This window comes from Amyelois transitella, chromosome 29, assembly GCF_032362555.1.
Source record: "Amyelois transitella isolate CPQ chromosome 29, ilAmyTran1.1, whole genome shotgun sequence".
In the NCBI taxonomy this organism is placed as follows: Eukaryota; Metazoa; Arthropoda; class Insecta; order Lepidoptera; family Pyralidae; genus Amyelois; species Amyelois transitella.
Window position 1 is genome coordinate 1,223,748 of NC_083532.1, and position 25,412 is coordinate 1,249,159.

Below are 25,412 nucleotides of genomic sequence, written 5' to 3' on the forward strand. Positions count from 1 at the left end.
AAACTAATTAATTAAGTAGGTAAGTAGTTATTATATACGCCGGTAACTCAACAAAAATAATAAGTAATTAATATGGATGTACCGCGACAGGATATGAACCTACACCTTCGAAATATTATTATTTATTAAAATAGGCCATATTCAACTGTCTTATGGCTGGCTAGCATAGAATGATCTAATCTGGCTAAGTATTACCCATAGGTACTCAATAATAAGTGATTGACTGACGGGTTGAGATTCAAATAGTTGCAGTTCGAATTATTATTATATTAGGCCACGTTCAACTATCTTATGGGTATCATAGAATGAGCTTATCTGGCTAAGTATTATCCATACTTATTAATAACTGACTGATTGAGATTCAAATAGTGGCAGGTTAATAGCCCATCGCCTGAAAGAAGAATGCCAAGTTAACTGGCCTTTCCCTTGTCTGACTTTTGCAATCTGCATGTGAAGAAAAACAGATAGCGCTTAGCACACACATTGGTTTTTGTTTGGTCGGTATTAGATTGTGGAAGCTTATTAGAAAAAATATTTGTAAAATAGATATCTATGTTTTCTTTTAAATTGAGCATGTAGTATTTATATTGGAATATGATTAACAGGATTAATATTCAACTCAGTGATCTGATCTAAATTTTTTGCATTTACTAGCGACATCTATCATCGAATAGCAGAACGTGTTCTATTTATAACAAAACAACCTTGTCTATGGACTTGGCATAGCGATGAAGTTCAGTTTGACAGTTCTAATGTAACCAGTGGTCATCGTATTTTTTTTTACCTCCTTGCATTTTGATACCAAAATATAAGTTATTCGCAAAGTGGTATTACGTGAACAACATGAAAATAAGATCCCACGCACTTCGAGAAAGGTGGAATGCGGACCGCTAGCATCGGTGAGTACTAGTTTTCTCGTCGGCAAACCGTTCTTATTTTTAACTGATTAAAAAAACTGTAGTAGTCAATTGCCTGTTAACCTTTTAACTGAAAGCCGTGGTCGCGTAATTTGACGCTATGCCGTGTTTAATTTTATTACTATCGAGACGGCTGCATATATTACTCGCATCTAAAATTGCTTTTCGGAACTAACTGTAATCATTACTTATCACAAATTGTTTTGTTATCTCTATTATAACAAAATTCATATTTAAACCTTTGATTGGACGTAAACTGCTTGATAATATCATTAACTGATGCTTAGTTATCTTTTTATACGATTTAATATAAATTTTACGTCAGAATTTTTACCTGGTGTGTTGTTTTGTGCTGTAAAATAAAACCGCGCTTTTTCGTCGAACGACAGTTGGTGTTTGAACCCTATGCTACATGATATAAGGTACAATATATTATTAGTTAAATCGTTCAAATTTAATTTTCTTTTTATAAAATTTCAAATTATTCTTTAACTTTTTTACATGCCAGTCTTTCTAAACATTCTATTTAAAAATTAAATTAGTTTAACCAAACTTTTTGTTAACATTATAATAGCAAATATTGAAAAAAGATTTGACTAAGACTATTTGCTTCTTTTTATTAATGCTGTGTCCTCGAAACAGGCACTGGAATTTAAATTAATGGTGCCTACATATTAGACTCTATTAGTTAGTACCTATTGCAGTACATATCAATGATGATAAAAAACAGCTTATTACATTCTGTTGTAGGTATAATCTATAACTATTTTATTACTAATGTGAGATCAAGGAAATGATAAAATTAATTAAATATTTCTACCCTATGTTGATAGGTTATGGTATAATTTGTGCATACACACATACTTATAATCACGTCTATATTCCTTCTGGGGTAGACAGAACCAACAGTCTTGAAAGGTCTCAAAGGCCATGTTCAGCTGTTTGGCTTTATGATAAAATTGAGATTCAAATAGTGACAGGTTGCTATCTCGTCGTCTAAAAGAACCTCAAGTTTAACAAGTATAATTTGTATTGAATTTAAAAGAACTTTCTTATATTTTAACTAGATCCCACCCATGACTGTCTTTGTTTCTTTTTATCGTGCTAGCTGATAACTTTCTGCCAAAAAAAACATACACACTAGTATGAAGTATGATTAAGTTGATTATTCAATTAATTTATATATATATATATATACAATTAATAATGCAAGAACAGAGAAAGGACAGATCAAGAGTAGCCTTAACCGATGAAATTTCATGAAAAAATTTAAGATGTAGTCTCTGCCTACCTTTCCAGGAAAGAGGTTTAATGTATTTATCTAAATAAGACATGAGGCTTTTCACTAAGATTGTATGCCGTGTGTCTTTGAAAAAAACATAGCGTGTACCAGCTATTCTTCTCAACCTGTGAAAATTGTTATTGTACTGCTTTCTCTGTAAAGTTAATGTATATTGGTTCACCTGATTTAATTATGTTTGCTATTTGTTAAAGGTTCCCGGAACCAATACAAAAAAGAATAGGACCACTCCATCTCTTTCCCATAGATGTCGTAAAAGGCGACTAAGGGATAGGCTTACAAACTTGGGATTTTTTTTAGGCGATGGGCCAGCAACCTGTCCCTATTTGAATGTCAATTCTATCATTAAGCCAAATAGCTGAACATAGCCATTCAGTCTTTTCAAGACTGGTGGCTCTGTCTACCTCGCAAGAGATATAGACGTGACCAATGACCATATGTATGTATGTATGTTTTCTAAAGGTTGATTGACAAAGAATTTTTTTATTATTAAGTTCACCTGTTGTAATATTCTCAGTAAAGTTAATGTACATGTACACATATATAATCACGTCTATATCCCTCGCGGGGTAGACCGACCCTACAGTGTCGAAAAGACCTTTCAGGCCGCGTTCTTGAATGATCAATGATGAAATTGAGATTCAAATACTGAGGTTGCTAGGCCATCGCGCAAAAATCCGAAATTTATACACCTTATCCTTAGTCGCCACTTACGACATCCATAAGATATGGATATGGGGTGTTTCGGGAACCACACGATAAGGAAAGTTTAATTAAAATTAAATAAATAATAAGCAACCTCTGCCTGAAGAAGTTGTGCACTATAAACTTATAGATAGATAATGCATTTTTTTTTTTTATATAAGTGATAAGATTAAAATGTGGTTCTTTGTTATATGTTAATTTACGTATCGTGACGACATCCGTATGCTACAGTAGCGTAAATTCTGAATCGCACAAACAAAGTTTCTTCGTAAACGCAAACTATCCGACGTTCTGTTAAAGTTCTGACTTGACGTGTGGTTCCCGGCACCAATACAAAAAAGATTGGACCACTCCATCTCTTTCCCATGGTTGTCGTAAAAGGCGACTAAGGGGTAGGTTTACAAACTTTGTATTCTTCATTTAGGCGATGGGCTAGCAACCTGTCACTATTTGAATCTCAAATCTATCATTAAGCCAAACAGTGTCCGACTGACCGTGGCCTTTCAGTGTTTTCAAGACTGTCAGCTCTGTCTACCCCGCAAGGGATATAAACGTGATTATCCTGATATTATAATTAGGTAACAAATCAAAAACGAACTCTTTTTTTTTAGCTTTTTTTATATTTGGCACTATCTTTCTTCTTAGTTCCCGAGACTGTTAGCTCTGTCAACCCCGTAAGGGATTAAAACGTGATGTATGTATGTATGTTATGAAGTTAAAAGCGAGCCAAAGGAATGTAGTTCCATTCTCGCGAATAGTGTCATTTAGGTCTCAACACGCAGCTATCAAATTATCGATATAAAAACCGCTTCTGCAAATGCTAACTGGTTTAGATAAAATTAACATTTATATCTAAAAAAAAAAGTAAAGACACTTGATCTAAACTCAGTTTTAACTTGTTTTCGGACTGACCTTGTCAATGTCATCCAAAACGAATGAGCGTACGGCCCGGTAGATCCAATTGCGTTCTGACCTCATAGAATAGATTTATTATCAAAATTGGATACAAGGTATCACTAATTGACGTCACATCACTTAAATCTAATTATAACTACGACCGCTTCCAAAGCGCGTGTGTAGATGAAGCGGCGGAACGAACGACACTGCAGTCTGCAGTCTCTGGAGTGGAACCCAGAGTTCGCTTTTAACGGCAAGAGTGGATGAGTCAAGTTCCGAGGTCAGATTTCGGTCTGACCTACGCAACTTTTGCAGGGGATTCTAACATACATACATACATATGGTCACGTCCATATCCCATGCGGGGTAGACAGAGCCAACAGTCTTGAAGACTAAATGGCCACGTTCAGCTATTTATATATATATTTATTCTAACCTATATTGTTGATCATTTCTAATAAAAGTCTAGTCTTAAGAATTTGCATGAAGAGAGTCAGGAATGTAAATGAAGTGATAGAAGTATGCAGGGATCGTGGCTAGTGGGAATATGTAACATCTGTCTACCCCTCCGGGAAAAAGGCGTAATATTATATAATGTTACTTTATTATTTCTGACTGTATAAGTATATTAATACACCCAGATTTTTTCTTTTTTATAGTCACACTGGCATGAATGTCAATAGGACCTGATTTTATCGTGAACTTTTTGTTTGAAATCGTTGAAGCTTACCACTAATATTATAAACGCGAAAGTTTGTAAGGATGTGTGTGCGTTTGTTATTCTGTCACGCAAAAACTTCTACGAATTTTAATGTTTTGCAATAATGTTGATAAGAAAAATTTCTAGTTTTAAGGCGGATAAAGTTGCGGGCAACAGCTATTGATATAAAAATACCTTAAAAAACATTATAATGTTAATTGTAAATGAAGTTTGTCCGTACTACGTCTACTGCCAACCAACCACCAATAAAAAAAAAGACTAGGATCACTCCATCTCGTTCCCATGGATGTCGTTAAAGGCGACTAAGGGATAGGCTTATAAACTTGGGATTCTTTTTTTAGGCGATGGGCTAGCACGCTAGTAGTCACTATTTGAATCTCAATTCTATCATTAAGCCAAACAGCTGAACTTGGCCTATGAGTCTTTGCATGAAAGAGTAACAAACATTCATACTGACATCCTGACATACAAACTTTCGCATTTATAATGTTAGTAGGTAGTATTTCGAACATTGCTACCTTCTTTTTTATGAAAATCAAAAAGAAACTTCGGGAGTGAAACCCCAAACAAAAGCTAGTATGCCTAAACCGGCATAGCCAACGACTCGTCTCAATAGTAATGTCTCGGATTCAATCTCGAATAAAATCTTAATTCAGGCCTTGGACAAACCAGTTCTTTTAATAGTTAAAAGGTGTAGTTAAATCTATACTAATATTATAAAGCTGAAGAGTATGTTTGTTTGAACGCGCTAATCTCAGCTGGTTCGAATTGAAAAATTCTTTTTGTGTTTAATAGGCCGTTTATCGAGGAAGGCTTTAGGCTATATAACATCACGCTGCAACTATTAGGAGCGAAGAAATAATAGAAAATGTGAAAAAAAAACGGGCAAAATTATTCATCCTTGAGGGCTTCAATGATGCCCAAAATAACTATTCCATGCGGACGATGTCGCGGGCACAGCTAGTGTAAAAATGTTTGTTGTTAAAAAGTAGATGACGAACGCCGTTGGTAGGTGAATGGAGCCCGGTTAAAATACGCGATGCACATAATGGCGCAGGTTCAAATCCCACCTCAGTCGTATCCCAACGACTGCTTTTGAAATTATGTAGGTACATTAATTTGAATACTAACCGTTGCTCATACGATGACGGAGAACGTAGTGAGGAATCCTGCAAATTGGGACAACTGGATTTGTGACCATTATGTTATATAGTACCCGAAACCGCCGAGCTTGCATGAAGAGAGTTATGAATGTGGATGAAGCGAAGAAGTATGCTGAGATCGTGGCAAGTGGAAAGAGGTAGTCTCTGCCTACCCCTCCGGGAAAGAGGCGTGATTTACCTCCATACCTTCATGTCCAAATACAAATACACACAACAAATACAAAATACAAACACAAATATTTTTTTTTGCTATAAATGCGGTACAATTATAGGTGTTACAAAGCATATACATTTCGCGCATTTAACCAGTAATGGCATGCAAAAATTAAATGATTAAACATATTCCAGACTGATATGTCAACACGCAGCAGCGCGACCGCTAACCGAGCACGGCGCGGTCACAAGGAACGCTCGAAGAACTTCACCGAGTTGGAGAAGAGGACGGTCCTGGAGCTGATAGCGAGGCACCGGGACGTGCTGCGGCAGGGCCGATCTAACAGCGCCACCAATCGGAGCAAACAGGTAACTAAATTGACGATCCCACTTCTGATCCGTTTATCCCATTTCAGATTTATGAGTTCCACTTCTGACACCAGAGTTAAATAGTCGCATCCCACTTCTGACACCAGTAAAATGATTGTAAGTGCGATTTGGGAACCGTTGAAATACTCCAGAGATTTCAAGTGTTGTATTTATTTCGTGTTCTTATATTTATCCATCTTATTACCATATCGTAAGGCGTATAAACTTTGGATGCTTCTTTTAGGCGATGGGCAAGCAACCTGTCGCCATTTGAATGTCAATATCTATCATTGAGCCAAACAGCTGAATGTGGCCTATTGGTATTTTCGAGACTGTTGGCTCTGTCCACCCCGCAAGGGATATAGACGTGACTTTCTGTATGTATGTTCTGGCAAAAGGGCAAGTTAACAGTACCTACCCGAAACCGACGAACTAAGATGGAGTAGTTCTATTCTTTTTTTAAATTGGTGACGGGAACCACACAGCACAATATATGTATTTATAAGGATAAATATTAACCAACAAGAAACTTACATCCGGAAATAAATAAAGCGTATAATCAGTTCAAAAGTTATTGTCACCAGATTAACGCCGATACTATCACGTACGCCAGTCGTCATAACTAGTGATGTACCTGCGATTGGGAAATTCCCAATATAAACTCTTTAAATTGGGAAATCACAGATTTTAAATTGGGAATTTTCTTTTCGTGAAAGGGACTAAAATTTGGAGGCTTTGAATTACCTTCGGCCACTTTAGAAACTAGTTTCTAAATATGATTTTTTTGTCTTCCTTCTAAATTTTTTTCGGTATTTTTTTTTTCATAAAGACAATAACTGATAAATAATATATTGGAATAAATATAAATGAAGCTATGTGATTAAAACTTTTATTTATACATACATATAATCACGTCTATATCCCTTGCGGGGTAGATAGAGCTAACAGTCTTGAAAAAACTGATAGACCACGTTCAGCTGTTTGGCTTAATGATAGAGATTCAAATATTGATAGGTTGCTGGCCCATCGCCTAAAAGCAGAATCCCAAGTTTTTAAACCTATTCTTTAGACGCCTTTTACGACATCCATGGGAACGAGATGGAGTGGTTCTATTCTTCTTTTTATTGGTGCCAGGAACTCTGCCCTCCGGGAAAAAGGCGTGATTTTATCTATACTTATATTATAAAGCTGAAGAGTTTGTTTGTTTGAACGCGCTAATCTCAGGAACTACTGGTTCGAATTGAAAAATTCTTTTTGCGTTGAATAGACCATTTATCGAGGAAGGCTTTAGGCTATATAACATCACGCTGCAACTATTAGGAGCGGAGAAATAATGGAAAATGTGAAAAAAGCGGGGAAAATTTTTCATCCCTTGAGGGCTTCAATGATGCCCAAAATAACTATTCCACGCGGACGAAGTCGCGGGCACAGCTAGTGTATGTATGTGTGTAATAGTAGAATTCCCACTTGAGATAATTTCCCCCGCAGTAACATCGAAACAGGTAACGGCCCAACGCTATCATTAAAACACTATACACCTATAAGATAAGCCGATGAATTTTAACGAACAAAAAACGTTTTGTGATTTTTTTTTACTATCTGCTAACCGTCATCGATCGAAGATTGATAAAATCATGTATTACGTTATTATATTCTAGCTGTGCCAGCGACATCGTCCGAGTGGAATAGTTATTTTGGGCATCATTGAAGCCCTCAAAGATGAATAATTTTCCCCGTTTTTTTTTCACATTTTCCTTTATTTCTTTGCTCTTTATAGTTGCAGCGTGATGTTATATAGCCTAAAGCCTTCCTCGATAAATGGTCTGTCAATGAAAGAATTTTTCAATTCGAACCAGTACCTAGTTCCTGAGATTAGCTCGTTCAAACAAACAAACAAACTCTTCAGCTTTATAATATTAGTATAGATGTATTTGATCAGTGCCGTGTGGCACCAGTATAATTACATTTTTTTTTTATCAGTGCCCGGAACCACACGGCACTCAATCCATAGAATAAGATGGAGTTAACGTATCCACGCATGTTTCGTGTAGTCTCAGTTCTATTATTGAGCCGAACAGCTGAACATGGAGTAGGTACCAGTATTTTTAAGACTATTGGCTCTGTCTACCCCGCAGGGGATATAAGCGGGATTATATATTATGTTAACGGATTCTTATATACCGTAAAATACACAGTTCGAAAGTTAAATAGTTAACTAAATAATTTGATGATATACAATAATGTTAATTTGATACCAAGTTCTGTGTAACATAAAACTCATAATTTGCTGAGATATGTACTCCTCGCCTCGTGTAAGCTGTTGACATAGACTAAGGAAAAGTAGAATAGAATAGATTTATTTGCAAAATTGGATGGATGGTATCACTTATAATATATAGGTACATTGTATATGTTTACTTTTCAATGGGGAGGTATTAATTAGGGAAATATGTAGAATTTTGCCGTGTGGTGCCCGGCACCAAAAGAAAAAAAGAATAAGACCACTCCCATGGATGTCGTAAAAGGCGAGTACCTAAAGGATAGGCGTATAAACTTGGGATTCTTAATTTAGGCGGTGGGCTAGCAACTAAAGCCAAATAGCTGAACGTGGCTTATCAGTCTTTTGGACTGACACTTGGCTCTGTCTACCTTGCAATGGATATAGACGTGACAATATGTATGTATGTAGATGATTTTGTCAATTGTATTGTTTCGTAAGATGCTGTTTGCAAATTAAGAACGCGCCATCCTATTCATTCCATTCTAAATGCGAAAGTTTGTAAGTATGTCAGGATGTCAGTATGGATGTTTGTTACTCTTTCACGCAAAAACTACTGAACCGATTACGATGAAATTTGGTATGTAGGTAGCTGAAGACCCAGAATAACATATAGGCTACTTTTTGTCCCGGAGTTCCCGCGGGATTGATTGTTATGTTATTTAAAAAAGGTTCTAGGCAGACGTAGTCACGGGCGGCCTCTAGTTACGTATATTAGGGTACTAGCTGTGCCCGCGACTTCGTCCGCGTGGAATAGTTATTTTGGGCATCATTGACGCCCTCAAGAGTGAATAATTTTACCCGTCTTTTTACATTTTCCATTATTTCTTTGCTCCTTATAGTTGCAGCGTGATGTTATATAGCCTTAAGACTTCCTCGATAAATGGTCTATTCAATGCAAAAAGAATTTTTCAATTCGAACCAGTAGTTCCTGCGATTAGCGCGTTCAAACAAACATACAATCTCTTCAGCTTCATAATATTAGTATAGATGTCGACGAAAATGCCGCCTCTATATTAATTTCATTCTATATTTTAACATTATGCACACTTGATGCAAATTTAATTAAACATTGAAGTACTTGTAATGGATCCCAACAGTCAACTGTACGGTTATGTGAGTTTTTATTTTATTTGTATTTGATTTTTGCTGTGTGGGTCAAGGCACCAATATACAAAAGAATAGGGCCACTATTATCTATTTCCCATGGATGTCGTAAAAGGCGACTGAGGGATAGGCTTATAAACTTGGGATTCTTCTTTAAGGCGAGCGGCCTGTCACTATTTGAATCACAACAATTTTGTCATTGAGCCTAACAACTGAACGTGGCCTATAGATCTTTCAAGACCGTTGGCTCTGTCTACCCCGAAAGGGATATATGTGATTATATGAATGAAATCGTTTATGAATGAAATATTATGCTTTTTTCATTCGTACATGTCTGCAACGGGTTTAACCAAAGCCAGTATAACTTTACAACGATAACATACATACATACATAAACTCACGCCTCTTTCCCGGAGGGGTAGGCAGAGACTACCTCTTTCCACTTGCCACGATCCCTGCATACTTCCTTTGCTTCATCCACATTCATAACTCTCTTCATGCAAGCTCGGCGGTTTCGGGCACCTGACCCTTCACCAGGACGTCCTTAATTTGATCAAGATATGTTCGTCTAGGTCTTCCCACCCCGACCTTTCCCTCCACACTCTCCTTGTATATCTGCTTAGTCAACCTGTTTTCATTCATCCTCTCCACATGACCGAACCATCTCAACATCCCCTTTTCTATTCCTGTAACTACATCTTCTTTCACATCACAACATTCACTTATCACGCTGTTCCTTATCCGGTCACTCAATTTCACACCCAACATACTCCTTAACGCTCTCATTTCCACTGCATTTATTCTGCTTTCGTGCTTCTTTTGCCATACCCAACTTTCACTCCCATACATTAATGTCGGGACCAACACGCCCCTGTGCACAACGATAAATGCTAATTAAAATAAGTGCCGTGTGGTTCCTGGCACCAATACAAAAAAGAATAGGACCATTCCATCGCTTTCCCATGGATGTCGTAAAAGGGGACTGAGGCATACATAGGCTTACAAACTTGGGATTCTTATTAGGCGATGGGTTAATAATAATGGGTCTCAATTCTATCGTTAAGCCAAATAGCTGAACGTGACCATTCAGTCTTTTCAGGACTGTTGGCTCTGTCTACCCCGCAATGGATATAGACGTGACCATATGTAATGTTTGTTCCCGCAAAAAATTTAGAATTACCTTTATACTAACCTTCCTCTTGAATCAATTTTTTTAAAAAATAAACTGCCCATTAAAAAAAATCTATTGTGTAGTTTTAAACATTTTTTTTAACTAGAAATTACTTAAATATCATTTATATTACAAAGCAACGTTCGCCGGGACAGCTAGCTAGTGATTTATAAATGTTTTTTTTTTTTTTTTTCAGCTAGTGTGGTCGACTATATGCGAGGAGGTGAACAAGAGGTGCGGTGGCGAGCGGCCACGCACTCCCGCGCAGGTCAAGATGTGGTACGAGAACTACAAGAAGAAATGCAAGATGCGCGCGCACGATACACAAGTATGTATGCATTATGAATGCGAACGTGTGTGAGGAGGATTTGTGTGTGTGTGTGTGTGTTTATTTGTTTGTCATTCACGCAAAAACTACTGAACTAATTTTGATACACGGGTGAAATATAACCGGGAATGACATATATATTCAGCTAAACGTGACCTATCAATATTTTTAAGACTGTTAGCTCTGTCTACCCCGCAAGGGATATGGACGTGATTATATGTATGAATGAATGTATATCCCGAATTTTCCACGGGAGCGAAGCGCCGAGGCGCAACTAGTCTTATACGATTCCGCATCCAATGACTTTATCATGATCAACCGTATGTTTAATACATACAAACATATATTTTCGTTTTTATCCCTTACGGGGTAGACAGAGCCAATAGTTTTGAAGTCTAAAAGGCCACGTTCAGCTGCATGGATTAGTGATAGAATTGTAATTCAAATAGTGACAGGTTGCTAATCCATCGTCTACAAGAAGAATCCTACGATTATTAGTCCAATAAGTGTGTTTAATTATTATACATACATACATATCATCACGTCTATATCACTTGCGGGGTAGACAGAGCCAACAGTCTTGAAAAGACTGAACGGCCACGTTCAGCTGTTTGGCGTTATGATAGAATTGAGATCATTCTTCACTACACTTCTTCTCTTTCCCTGAGCGGTAGGCATCACTACATCTATCATCATCAGACTACATCTTTCCACTTGCCACGATCTCTGCACAGTTCCTTCGCTTCATCTACATTCATAACTCTCTTCATGCAACCTCGGCGGTTTCGGGCACTCTCGACCTGATCTACCAGGACGTCCTTAATTTGATCAAGATTTTGTTTACAAGTTATTTATTTAGTTATTTTGTTTCAGCAACCACAATCGGACCCCCAAGGATTGCTCGACGGCATGCTGTGGCAGAGTTTACATCCTCTAGACGTAAAAGGTTAGTTCTCATAATATATATACATACATACATATAGTCACGTGTATATCCCTTGCTTGGGTCTTGTTTGCAGTGTGGTTCCAGGCACCAATACAAAAAAGAGTAGGACCACTCCATCTCGTTCCCATGGATGTCGTAAAAGGCGACTAAGGGATAGGCTTATAAACTTGGGATTCTTTTTTAGGCAATGGGCCAGCAACCTGTCACTATTTGAATCTCAATTCTGTCATTAAGCCAAACAGCTGAACGTGACCTATCAGTCTGTTCAAGACTGTTGACTCTGTCCACCCCGCAAGCGATATAAACGTGATCATATGTATGTATGTGGGTGTGAGTTCGAAAATTAGGTTTTAATCCATTCTTGATAAAAATAAATATATATTAGTATTTCTGTTCTGTTAAAAATAAATATATATTATTATATTGTTGCTAATAACTGTGACTTGCCGCTTTTTACTGAAATATCTATTTCCTTTATTGTTTGCCGGTCGACTGGAAGAGATCCCTTCATGTGATAACTCCGCCATTGCAAGTGATTACTATTTTCTTAAATACTACTACTACCAATAGAACCACTCCATCTCGTTCCCATGGATGTCGTAAAAGGCGACTAAGGGATAGGCTTTTAAACTTGGGATTCTTCTTTTAGGCGATGGGCTAGCAACCAGCTGAACGTGGCTATCAGTCTTTTCAAGACTGTTGGCTCTGTCTACCCCGTAAGGGATAAAGACGTGATCATATGTATGTATGTATGTACTACTACTACTATTTTCTGAAGTATGTATTTATTATTTTCTTGTTACTGTGTAAATTACTATGCAATACAAAGATATTACAAACAAACAAACAAACAAATTTTCCTTTTTTTTGTTTTCAGATGAGGACGCAGACGCAGCTACCAGCGCGGAGGGTACTCACAGCGGCAAGGACGACGACTGCCTGCCTGTTAATGTGAGTCTTTGTTTTTTGTGAGTCTTTGTTTTTTGTACTTGGCAAAGGGTACTTTTTAGTTCTCGTGGGATTTGGAAATAAAAACCTGTTTTCTTTTTTAAGTGGCGCTAAATCCGCGCGTGTAGGTGGCGCCAATACGATGCGCGTGCGACTCTGCGCGTTAAAATATAATTTGAATGATATTAATTTCAGATGTCGAACGGCCGACTTTCAAGCACGAACGACAGCGACGACACGATGCCAAACGTACTCGAACCCCAGGTCCAGATCATCCCCCAGTCATCCCCCACACCCCCCCTAAAACCCCCCATACTACCCCCACACATACAACTAGCTAATTCAATACAGGCCATCGAACAAGCTAGAATGCAACAAAATATATTGCAAAAATTCAACGAATTTTCTAACACACCACTTAATTTAAGCAACCTAGATGAGGATAAGAGAAAAAACGGCCACGAAAGAGCGAAAGAGACAGACGAACAAATAAAACACGACTGCGGTACGGCAACAGAGGAGGAGAGATTATATTTCACGGCGAAACGGCAACACGCAATTTGGGAACACGAAGCGAAAATGAAGATTTTGAATATGGAACTCAGACAGAAGGAAGAAATATTCTCGTTGCAAAAACAGCTATTTCTTATCGAGTTGAAATTGAAAATGGAATTCTTGGAGAAGGCGAGTGCTAAGTGAGATCGTTTGCTCTGGCGGAGGAAGTTTGAGTTCGGAATTCGAAATTCGGTAACGAGGGTCGAAAGAACACTTCCATGACATGAAGTGATAATTTGAAAATGGAACGTATTTGATTGACACTATAAATAGTAGCACATGTATTTAATATAAAAAAAACACTATTCGTCACTGTAAAATGTACGCGCAGAACAAGTTTTTAAAGACACAATCAAAAATACTTATTATAAGAAAGAAAGATATATATTCGGGAATGTTTCCACTGTCAGAGTTCAAATTACGAAATAAGCGTTGAACGTTTTAGTCTCTATTCACCTCGTTGGGAATAAAAACGTGACAATACGTATATAAAAAAGTTAGGGTCGAAATGCATACTTGTAAATTACATAAAAAAATTTGACATAAATATTTAAGCATTTAGAAAATATGCGAAAAAGATGTTAGTACAAATACGTATAAGCTATTATGCCTAATGATTGTTATACATTTTGACCCCAAACTGTCTTCCAAGAAACTGAACGCTCAAATACCATCCAATAACAATTTATCTAGTTTTTTTTGTGCCATCATTGTACATATATTTACGCCATCAAATGGTTAAGGAGACTGGTACAGACATCTTTGCCTTTTAAAAAGTATGTCGGTAAGTCTATGGTCAGGGTATTTTATGGTACATTTGTTCGGTTCGTTCCAAATTAAAATTCCTTATATGCCCCTGGCAACATTGACAAAGTGCGTCCTCAGAATTAAAGATTAAAATCTAAAGAAATTTCTGTTAGTAAGATAACTTATAAGTGAAAAAGCATGTATTAAATAAAGTATTATAACAATGTACCATAAAAATTGTCATTGTGATCGATAAAGTATATTATTTTTGTAGCCGTTATTTTGCAAAGCTTATTTTGTAATATTTTTTTTTTAGTTTATATATTTGTTTCGTAGATTTTAAGAACTGATTTTTGCCCGTAGCACCGCCCGTGTTAGACTCAACTTAATGATATATCTTGAATGAATACGTAACTTTTAATTTGTGGGTTAATTTCTAATTATTTACATACATGCACAGCTAAAAGAACCTCTTTTTTGAAGTCTGTTTACAAAGTGTCATCTTTGTCATTTATTTCTGTCACCGCTTATCTTATTTACGCCCAAGGCAGCGATATTATAGTATTATTTTTATTTAGGCAGCTTATGAGCAATCGCATAATTTTAATAATAAAAAAAAATAACTGCCATCGCAATAAATATATTTTTTTAATATTGTTAAAAAAGCATGTTTTAGCTATATTTTACTGGACACACAAAAAAAAAACAAAATGGTGAAAATTCGAACAACTTTATTTTTTTGTTTTATATTCTGCGTGGCCAGTATTTTCTAGCAATGGCCGATAGCCATGGGCGTTGGGAATTTATTTTTGTTATGTTGGTACCCCGTACCCTCCAAAAAAAGAAAGCACGTTTGTTTCCATAAGTATTACATTGTCCAATTTCCCAAAATTCCCGTTTCTCCCACGCTTGTGGCTATTGTTCTCATTTGTTATCGTTTTTTAGTACTTAGTCCCAATGGACTTTATTTTAAGGATTTTTTAACCCATTTTATCGGGGTCAACGTACTTTTGACGCGTGTCAAGTGGCAAATTATACCTATACCTAGTCTTAGTGTATATAGTTATATGAACTAGTTATAATACAGTCCGCACAAATTAAGTACAAAAATAAAACAATATTGTATAATATTAAAAAATACATGTAGTATATACATATATTTTTCGCAATGACTTCGTGGTGAATTGTTCTTCCCTCTGACATAAAGAACTGGGTTCTGTCATCCAGTCAAGTACCCAAAATAGATAAAAATATTACACATAAGTAGATATTTGTTTTAAAATAAATATTTTTTTGAGTTAATATTCCATAACACAAGTCTTGAACTTACTTTGAGGCTGGCTCAGTCTGTGTGATTTTTTAGTACGTGTATATTTTATTCCACTCTCGTAATTTGTATTTAATTTGCACGGATTTCATGTTATTTTAAAAACTACTTAAGGAAATCGGCCGCGTCATGTATTATAGATAGTATTTTTATATTTTAAAAATATAGCGATGCGTTTGATTTATATATCTATTGAAGATATAAGTATTCTTAACGCAATGATTGGTCTTTTAGGATGCGGTTTCTAGACAAAAATAAGCTGTTGCTAAGACGTTAATTTAAAAAAAGTGATATTAATATAGTTTCATTGAGTAACTAATTCATATAACTATATATTTTTCAGTGCCAATAATAAAAGCCATTGTTATAGTAATTGTAATATAATATATATATAGTTACTACATATATAAGTTTACGGGAAATATACGTAAAGTACGGAAATATAAATTCGACATAATAAAATGATATTATTAGTGTATAAAATGCAGATATTAATGATATGTATAAATAACAGTACAAATCGAAGTATATAATATATTACCTCATTCATACAGTGTATTATAATAAATAATGTAGAGTAAATATATTATTATTAAAAAGGTTTAGAAATGTTTATATATGGGGGAAGCGTACTCATGTAATATTGTTGCCAGTAATAAAAAAACCCCTAATAAATTGTCTTAGTTTTTAACAATAGAATTTCTGTATACTTCCGATAAATTTGGTATTTCTCAAAACTGGCAACACCTGGGTGCAGTTTATCCTCCGATCATGGCAATACTTTTGAAAATTATAATATTTTACATTTTTTTTTTTTTGAAACAATGTGATGTATTTACGATCTCAATACAAAATATTAAAAAAAAATTAAAAACTGGTTTTAACTCGTTATTTTCGATGTTTATTAAAGTGAAAAATATAATACTATATTGTTTATTCGGAACGATTATGTTAATCTGATTTAATTAGATATTATTGAAATTCAATAAAGAATTTATTTTCTGTTTTGGTGTTTTTTTATTTAACTACGTAATGGCGTAAGGGGTGTGAGACCCAGTGCCCAAAGAGCCTAGACGCGACGCGACATTTTAAGACACTCATATTTATTTATAGCTTATAAATAATCCGTTTATGTTTAGGATGTTGGTCCCGACATTAATGTATGGGAGTGAAAGTTGGGTATGGCAAAAGAAGCACGAAAGCAGAAAAAATGCAGTGGAAATGAGAGCGTTAAGGAGTTTGATGGGTGTGAAATTGAGTGACCGGATAAGGAACAGCGTGATGAGGGAATGTTGTGATGTGAAAGATGTAGTTACAGGAATAGAAAAGGGCATGTTAATATGGTTTGGTCATGTGGAGAGGATGAATGAAAACAGGTTGACTAAGCAGATATACAAGGAGAGTGTGGAGGGAAAGGACGGAGTGGGAAGACCTAGACGAACGTATCTTGATCAAATTATGGACGTCCTGCCATGATTAGAATAGAATAGATTTATTTTCAAAATTGGATACAAGGTATCACTTATTGACGTCACATAACTTAAATCTAATTATAACTACTACCGCTTCCAAAGCGCATGTGTAGAAGAAGCGGCGGAACAAACTACACTGCAGCATTTTCATAGGATGTCAATTTACAAATATAGATCTCTTAAATCTAAATCGTGGACAAATGCACATTGTCTACATTGAAAAAACATGTATGAATGTAGAACTGATTATGTCAATACGAATATTTCGTCGCCTCGATTGCCTATGACTTGCCCAATCCAGGGTCATGATGAGTTGACGATTATTCAGGGACTTGACCGATTATGAGTTAAACCGAACGTGACAGAAGGGAATAGGATAGATAAACATTGAAGTCCAAAGCCAATCAGAAAAAGTTCTTATTCTATCGTGACCGGGGATCGAACCCGGGTCCTATCGGTTCTGAGGCGAGAATTCGACATCTGAGCTAAACAAGACATCGAATTTTAGGTGAAAATAAGCTTTGTATGATACAAATTTATACCACCTACTTAATAACTTTCAGTCATTATGGGTATAGGTAAGGTATTTAATTTACCTAATATCCTCTTGACTGAAGCGACCAATATCAAGATTAAAATTAAAACAAAGTGTGACAGAAATATTGTTTATTATTCATATATTTATTTTAATACAAATGATATTTACAATTTCTATTTACAGATAAAATCTAATTCAGTTCTTTTATCCTTAACTTATGTAATTTTATAATAAATATTTTGAATGTCGATTCATTATGAAAAAAAGTTCATGAAGTCGATTTTTTTTTAATATAATAAAACGATAAAATTAATATGATGTAAAGACATAAATAAATTAATTAGTAAAATAATTATCAGTCTCTTGTTATTTGTCCCTGTTGCATCTTTTTTGGGGATGTAGAAATTTGTCACTATCTTAGCTACCTACTATCTTAGAACGCGGCCTGTCAGTCTTTCAAGACTGCTGGCTCTGTCTACACCGCAAAGGATATAGACGTGATTATATGAATGAATGAATCTTAGACATCCAGCTCAATGTGACCTTTAGTCTTCTTCAGACTATTGGCTCTGTCTACCCAACAATAGACTTGTGATGTATAAATAAACATATACGGGACAAATAACACAGATTGAGTTAGCCTCGAAGTAACTTTGAAACTTGTGTTACAAAACACTAACTCAACGATACTATATTTGATAATAAATACTTATATAGATAAACATCCAAGACCCAGGACAATCAGAGAAAGTTCGTTTCTTGCCCGGGATTCGAAAACAGAACCCCGGGTGTCACAGACAAGCGCACTACCGCTGCGCCACAGAGGCCGTCAAACGAATCTATATGCAAACTTGATTAAGCTACACACATACCGTCCCATTTTCAAAAAAACTTTCAATTCAAGGTATAAATCTAGCTATTCTCAGGCATCAACAAAATATTAACACCCTGTACCAACAACTCCCTTTGCACCGTATCCTTACTATGCATTTTAACGTGAGTCTTCAAACCGGCCGCCTTCCTAAAGGACTGTCCACACTGCGAGCACACATAAGGCCTCTCTCCAGTGTGGCATCTTATATGAGAAATCAAATCGTTCCGTTGCACGAAAGCTTTCTCACAATGCGAACATTGGTAAGGTTTCTCACCCGTATGCGTCCTTCTATGGTTCTTCAGTGTGCTCAGAGCGGTGAATTTGTTCGGGCACAAGTCACAGGCGTAGGGTTTCTCACCCGTGTGTATACGACGGTGTTTGACTAGGGAGCTGGACGTGGTGAAACCGTTGCCGCATTCGTCGCAAACGAAGGGATGGGCGCCTGTGTGTTTTCGCTTGTGAGCGTCCAATTCGCCTTTCGACACGAAGCTGGAAGGTAATTATAATTTAATTATATGTCTGGGTATTATTACCTACATCCATCTCCCGTGTGGTGTGGTTCCCGGCACCAATAAAAATAAAAATAATATGACCACTCCTTCTCGTGATCTCCATGTCTCCTTCCATGGATGTCGTGAGGGGCGACTAAGAGATAGGCTTCAATAAACTTGGGATTCTTCTTTTGGCTAGCAACCTGTCACTATTCGAATCTCAATTCTATCATCAAGCCAACAAGCTGAACATGGCCTATCAAGTCTTTTCAAGACTCTTGGCTCTATCTACCCCGCAAGGGATATAGACTTGACTATATGTACCCTGTTAGTCTCTGCAAGGTTACAGAAGTCAGAAAGGAGCCATTTCGTGTCATAACCTGATACCTAATCGAGGAGATTGAGGTGATGGTGGAAGAACATAATGAAGTAATAAAATGATATAAAGATATAAGCTGGGTTAGGTTCCCCTGCCCCCTTGGCTGCCAGCATAGCGCGCGACGCCGTTTATATCGGGCAAAAAACTATCGCTGTCCCGTTTCATGCCATAATAAGTAGCGAAAATGCGATAGTTTTTCGTGCGATAAAAACAGCGACGCGCGTGTCATACTAAGAGGGCTGGTTTATTACTATGGTTTAAAAAAAGTTACGACAGAGTATAAATCTATACTAATATTATAAAGCAGAAGAGTTTGTTTGTTTGAAACCAAAAGCGCTAATCCCAGAAACTACTGGTTCGAATTGAAAAATTATTTTTGTGTGGAATAGACCATTTATCGAGAAAGGCTTCAGACTATATAACGTCACGCTGCAACTATTAGGAGCGAAGAAATAATGGAAAATGTGAAAAAATGGGGTAAATTATTCATCCTTGAGGGCTTCAATGATGCCCAAAATAACTATTCCACGCGGACGAAATCGCGGGCACAGCTAGTAAGTGATATAACATTTTTAGCACACTTAAAAACTTTGGTTCTCAATTCAACATTGTAATGTTTAACCTTTTAAGCGCTTGGCTAAATATCAATTGTCGTGCCCCTAGCGCGCCGCTACAAATCGATAAAATAATACCTACAATAAATAAGGAGGAGTAATCGTTGTATCGATAAAAAAAGTCAAAAAGTTTTTTATGTTTTTATTTAAAATCAGCCTTCTTGTATCACAATCATTCATCTTTAAGGTGAAAGCTTATCTCTAAGTGAAAATTAGTAAAATTTCCGAAATCTAACTTATTTTGACTAATTCTTTGTGAGAGCGAATGGAGCGACCGTTTTAATAATTCTTATGTTTAAAGTTATACTTGTTAATTTAACTTTATTTCGTATGACACTGTTTATTTCATGCTGAATGATGCATTATACCTGATTATTTAACTGTCTGTTATTTTGTTTTTAAAATGCGCATTGCATTGTATCCCATCCCTATGGTCATATTTATGCGACACGCGCGATAGACACCGAAGAAAAGTCCGAGCTGCCAATTACTTATTTTTGTTTAAGTTTTTTCAATGCTTAGAGCTATGAAAAATAATTTTAAGTAATTGTTGTAATAAATAGCTCTATTCAATAATATTTTTAGTTATACCACGAAGTTAATAGGACGATAATAGAACGAAAAAATCATGGATATTCTCTGTCGCAGAAATACGACACGGGCGGTAGGGGCACGGCAATATTTGTCGCATATATGCGACTCGCGCGGTTAAAAGGTTAAATTTGTTTGCGACAAAAAGATACTTAAACACAAACCTGCGTTTACATTCATCACATTTGAACGGCTTCAGCCCTTGGTGTCTACGTACATGCTGAGCCAAATTCGTATTCTGACTGAAACCCCTTCCGCATATCGAACACAAAAATGGTTTCTCACCAGTATGCGTCCTTATATGATCATTTAAAGTTGACAACATTACGAAAGACTTATTACACAACTTGCACTCGTGCTTTTTAGTAATTTTATGTGTTTTTTCATGGTTGCTTAACAGCTCTTGTGTTTCGAAACTAATTCCGCAGTGTTGACATGTAAATCCTCCTTTTTTTGGATGTACGGACCGTATGTGGTTGTCTAAAAATGCTTGATGTTTAAACTCTCGTTTGCAAGTAACACAAGTGAATTTAATCTTGTCTTTCGCATCGTGTACATTCATATGTGTTGATAACGAAGACTTTCTCAAAAACTTACGGAAACAGTATGTGCATTCGTAATTGCCAAGCTTTTCTCCATCTTTTTTATGCGTTTTCTGGTGACTTCTACGTTGTTTTAATGTGGGAAAACTCATGTCGCATTTTGAACAGTTATATTTATTTGTTTTATCTTCTGTACTATCTAATTGGTTTGTCATTGATTGAGGTTCATGATTGGAGTCTGAGATAAATTCATGTTTCTCTTCTGAGTCAAAATGATCATCATAGCTATCATTGGACATATTAAAATCAGTTAATTCAACTTTTATATTGTCATTTTTTACATCGCTGGCAGTGAAAACTGGTTCTATTAACATTGGGAGGTCAGAATATGTAGGGTCTTTCTTAAAAGGCTCTGTAGGGCCGAAAAGCTCAACTTTAACCGGACTTTCTTGAGTTTCTTGTATTTCGCCCATTACTTGGTCACAGACTTCTAAGAATTGGTCCAATATTGTTTCAGATTCAATACACCGCTTTTTTATATCGTTAGCTGTGAGTATTTTAGTTTTGCAATCACCACATACCTGCCTTGGCCAGCGGATACCCATTTTTACGTCGATATTTGTGACAAAATTCATCATTTCTAATATAGTCGTCTCTCCACTGATTTTGTCAAACAGTGATATCATGTTACTAGATTCATTTAGGCACACTCTACACACTTTCATGGCACTTATTTTTATTTTGTCCTCCATGGTTGAATGAGTATTAAATTTTAAATCTAAGATAAAAATGCAAAAAACCAAGATCGCTAAACAAACTACAGTAAACAACAGTTTACAACAGCAAACCAAACCTTCACTTCAGCAAAGCAAAATGACAACTGACTGACGCCAAACGTCAAAATTATATTGCCAACAGTCTTTGACGAGAAGGCGCAGTGTTTAATATGCGCATCGCATAAGTAGTGTCAAGAAGCGCTACTTTGTTTCGGACAATTTTGATTTTGATTATTAAAAATTGAATTGGCGCTGACGAAACATATAAACATAAGTAATTCAAGTAATATGTTTGTGTTCAAGTAAGTAATGTTTTCAAAACTGTAATTTAACGCATAAAGCAACACTTTGATGATCTTTGCCCACATTCACACCGCACTTAAAAAATATATATATCCAACAAGTTCAATTGATACATGAAAATAAATAAGGAGATGGTAATTCACGGCATTTTATTTTGGAAGGATTTTAACAGGTAGAACTATCCTGCTGTCAATTTTGTTTCTGCCAGGTGGATTGGAAAATTAGGTTATTTATGTGCAATTTTTGTTCAAAATCCTTTGGATTGTGTGAAATAAATAAATTAAGATGAAGATCTATACAAATGAAAATAATACTTCTACGCTAAAGCTTCTGATAGCTGCGAATTTGGCCGGAAAAAAAGTGGAACTTCTAAATGCGAACTTCGGAGGTAGTTTATTCTTTTTATTGAATTTTCACTATAAATTAATCTTTCAAAACACATTTTTATTGAAATTCATACATAAGTTACGATGGTATATTTTGCATGTTATTCTTACTGGATTCTACTTAGATATTACTTTGTATTATGTTGCATCAGAAACGCATGCAAATGCACCTACAGAATTTTATAAAACAAAATTACCGTTTTAATATAATCATCATTATAATTCAATTAAATGTTAATTTAATAACTTACTTTGGTTAAAGGGTGTAACAATCGAGTTTTGATGTCATAACAACATATTTTTTATGATTCCATGTTAAAGTCTTAGTTATTTGTTTAACTTTGACTTTTTACATTTTCTCTAATGTGTGGCTTTAGTTGTTAGTGGCCCACTGTACCTACATACTTAATCCAAAAGTATGTAGGTACATGGAAAATCACTTTTTTTAATGAATATTATTATTATTGGTGATTCTTTGGCATACTGTTCATAAATCTGTGTATGCATATTCACAAAAGTGTGTGTGCATGCGAGTTTTATTTACCTTAGGGGAATGCATTGCAATTACATTTTGTTAATGAGCTTAAAGGGGCCAGGTGCTGAACGGTTAAAGCATGTTAATGAATAAAGAGCTTAATAGGATTATCTATACTTAATTAAACTGAAATTAAGTTTACTCATAAAATAACTAACATCTGTATTGTAAAACTGATAGTTGTTGAAGAAAATGCTGCAGTGCAGTTTGTTACCGCTTCTTCTGCACTGACGCCTTGGAAGCGGCAGTAAACTTAGTTTTAAGTTATTTGACAATTATTAAGCTATATGATGTATCCTATAATAATGAAAAAAATTTTGAATTTGAAGTTCCTGTCACTTATAGAAAAAAGAATAGGACCACTAGGACCTACCAACGTGGCCTTTCAGTCTTTTGAACATTGTTGCCTCTGTCTACCCCGCAAGGGATATAGACGTTACATTATAATTTTCAAGCCTTTTAATTTTTTATATATAGCTGTGCCCGCGACTTCGTTCGTGTGGAATAGTTATTGTGGGCATCATTGAAGCCCTCAAGGAGGAATAATTTTCCCCATTTTTTTTCACATTTTCCATTATTTCTTCACTCTTAATAGCTGCAGCGTGATGATGAATAGCATGAAGCCTTCCTCCACAAATGGTCTATTAAACACTAAAAGAATTTTTCAATTCGAACCAGTAGTTCTTGAGATTTGCGCATTCAAACAAACAGACAAACAAACTCTTCAGCTTTATAATATTAGTATACATAGATAGATATGTATCTTTTCATATACTTATACATATTTAAGCTTACCTACACGCATGAACATTATATGCTACTAACCGGGGGACGACGGTACTCAGTCAAGGTGTCTGTCTGTCTGTGCTTACAGACGACATATTCGCAGGTCCCCGCCAGCTGCCGATCCTGGAGGTGGACGACCAGCTCAGGTTCTTCTCAAGTAACGCGGCTGCTCAGTATCTATTCCCGATCTTGGACTTGTCGGAGAATGGACAGTGGTATGTGATTTTATCTTATTTATCTATATTATATCCTGGTAAAGGGTCAGGTCAAAAGTACCCGAAACCGCCGAGCTTGCATGAAGAGAGTTATGAATGTGGATGAAGCAAGGGAAATATGCAGAGATCGTGGCAAGTGGAAAGAGGTAGTCTCTGCCTACCCCTCCGGGAAAGAGGCGTGATTTTATGTATGTATGTATATAGTGCCGTGTGGTTCCCGGCACCATAAGAAAAAAAGAATACAAGGTACATTCCACCTCTTTCCCATGGATGTCGTAAAAGGCGACTAAGTGATAGGCTAATAAACTTGGGATTACTCTTTTAGGCGATCGGCTAGCAACTTGTCACTAACTTAACACTTGAATCTCAATTCCATACAGCTCAATGTGACATTTCAGTCTTTTCGAGTCTGTTGGCTCTGTCTACCCCGTAAGGGATATAGACATGATTTTATGTATATTCCTTAGCCGCATAATTCCAATGCTGGACAAAATGCTGTGCGGAAGACCTTGACTGGTTAGTAGCGGTCTGTTATCAGTACATTTTTTGTAACACGTGTTTAACATAAACAATGCACGAGTCATATTATCAGAAAAATAATTTTATTAGAGTTATCATTGATAGGTACATAATATAACAGTGTTGAAACGCTAACCTATATTTATTTATAGCTCGGAAGGCAATGAGTATAAATATATCGATCATGTTTTTGTCTTTTTGTTTTTTTTGAAGCGAAGGAAGTATGCAGAGATCGTGGCAAGTGGAAAGAGGTAGTTTCTGCCTACCCCTCCGGGAAAGAGGCGTGATTTTATGTATGTATGTATGTTTTTGTCCGTGATTTCGGGTCGTTGTTTTTTTTTTTGACTTAGCTCTATATAGTAATAATGAATGGGAAGACTAATGTGACGTCAATAAGTGATACCTCGTATCCAATTTTGAACATAAATCTCTTCTATTCTACTCAAATAGTATTATTTAATCATCCAAGATCGGAATCCGATCAGGAAATGTTAATTCTCCGTCATGAATAGAATAGAATAGATTTATTTTCAAAATTGGATACAAGGTACCACTTATTGACGTCACATAACTTAAATCTAATTATAACTATTACCGCCTCCAAAGCGCATGTGTAGAAGAAGCGGCGGAACAAACTACACTGCAGCATTTTCATCGGACGTCAATTTACAAATATGTATAGATCAATTAAATCTAAATCGCGGAGGAATGCACATTGTCTACATTAAAAAACATGAATGAATGTAGAACTAATGAACT

The 25,412-nt window shown here is 36.0% G+C and overlaps 3 protein-coding genes across 6 annotated transcripts in view; 2 read left to right on the forward strand and 1 right to left on the reverse strand.

Moving 5' to 3' along the window:
- The first annotated feature begins 732 nt into the window (after positions 1 to 732).
- On the forward strand, positions 733 to 16,638 carry LOC106131287 (uncharacterized). 2 transcript variants are annotated; one of them, XM_013330352.2, is made up of 6 exons: positions 733 to 899; positions 6,052 to 6,225; positions 10,978 to 11,109; positions 11,983 to 12,055; positions 12,933 to 13,006; positions 13,199 to 16,638. In XM_013330352.2, the coding sequence occupies exons 2-6, from the start codon at positions 6,058 to 6,060 to the stop codon at positions 13,700 to 13,702; spliced, it is 951 nt and encodes a 316-aa protein (XP_013185806.2). In that variant the 5' UTR covers positions 733 to 899; positions 6,052 to 6,057; the 3' UTR covers positions 13,703 to 16,638. The 2 variants fall into 2 exon arrangements, with proteins under 2 accessions (XP_013185806.2, XP_060808653.1); XM_060952670.1 differs by lacking the exon at positions 733 to 899 and adding an exon at positions 1,173 to 1,339.
- Positions 16,639 to 17,893: 1,255 nt separating this feature from the next.
- Positions 17,894 to 21,960, reverse strand: LOC106131075 (zinc finger protein OZF). Its single transcript, XM_013330066.2, has 2 exons — positions 20,756 to 21,960; positions 17,894 to 19,005 (listed from the first exon to the last, which is right to left on the reverse strand). Exons 1-2 carry the CDS (start codon positions 21,883 to 21,885, stop codon positions 18,555 to 18,557), a joined length of 1,581 nt encoding a protein of 526 aa, XP_013185520.2. The 5' UTR covers positions 21,886 to 21,960; the 3' UTR covers positions 17,894 to 18,554.
- Positions 21,961 to 22,380: 420 nt separating this feature from the next.
- Positions 22,381 to 25,412, forward strand: part of LOC106131207 (methionine--tRNA ligase, cytoplasmic) — a 28,497-nt gene continuing 25,465 nt past the window's right edge. For 2 of the 3 annotated variants that reach the window (XM_060952565.1, XM_060952567.1), the window contains exons 1-2: positions 22,381 to 22,600; positions 24,008 to 24,134. In XM_060952565.1, coding sequence (XP_060808548.1) covers positions 22,498 to 22,600; positions 24,008 to 24,134 — 230 coding nt within the window. In that variant the 5' untranslated portion in view covers positions 22,381 to 22,497. The remainder of the gene's footprint in view (positions 22,601 to 24,007; positions 24,135 to 25,412) is intronic. The other variant, XM_060952566.1, reaches the window with a different exon arrangement.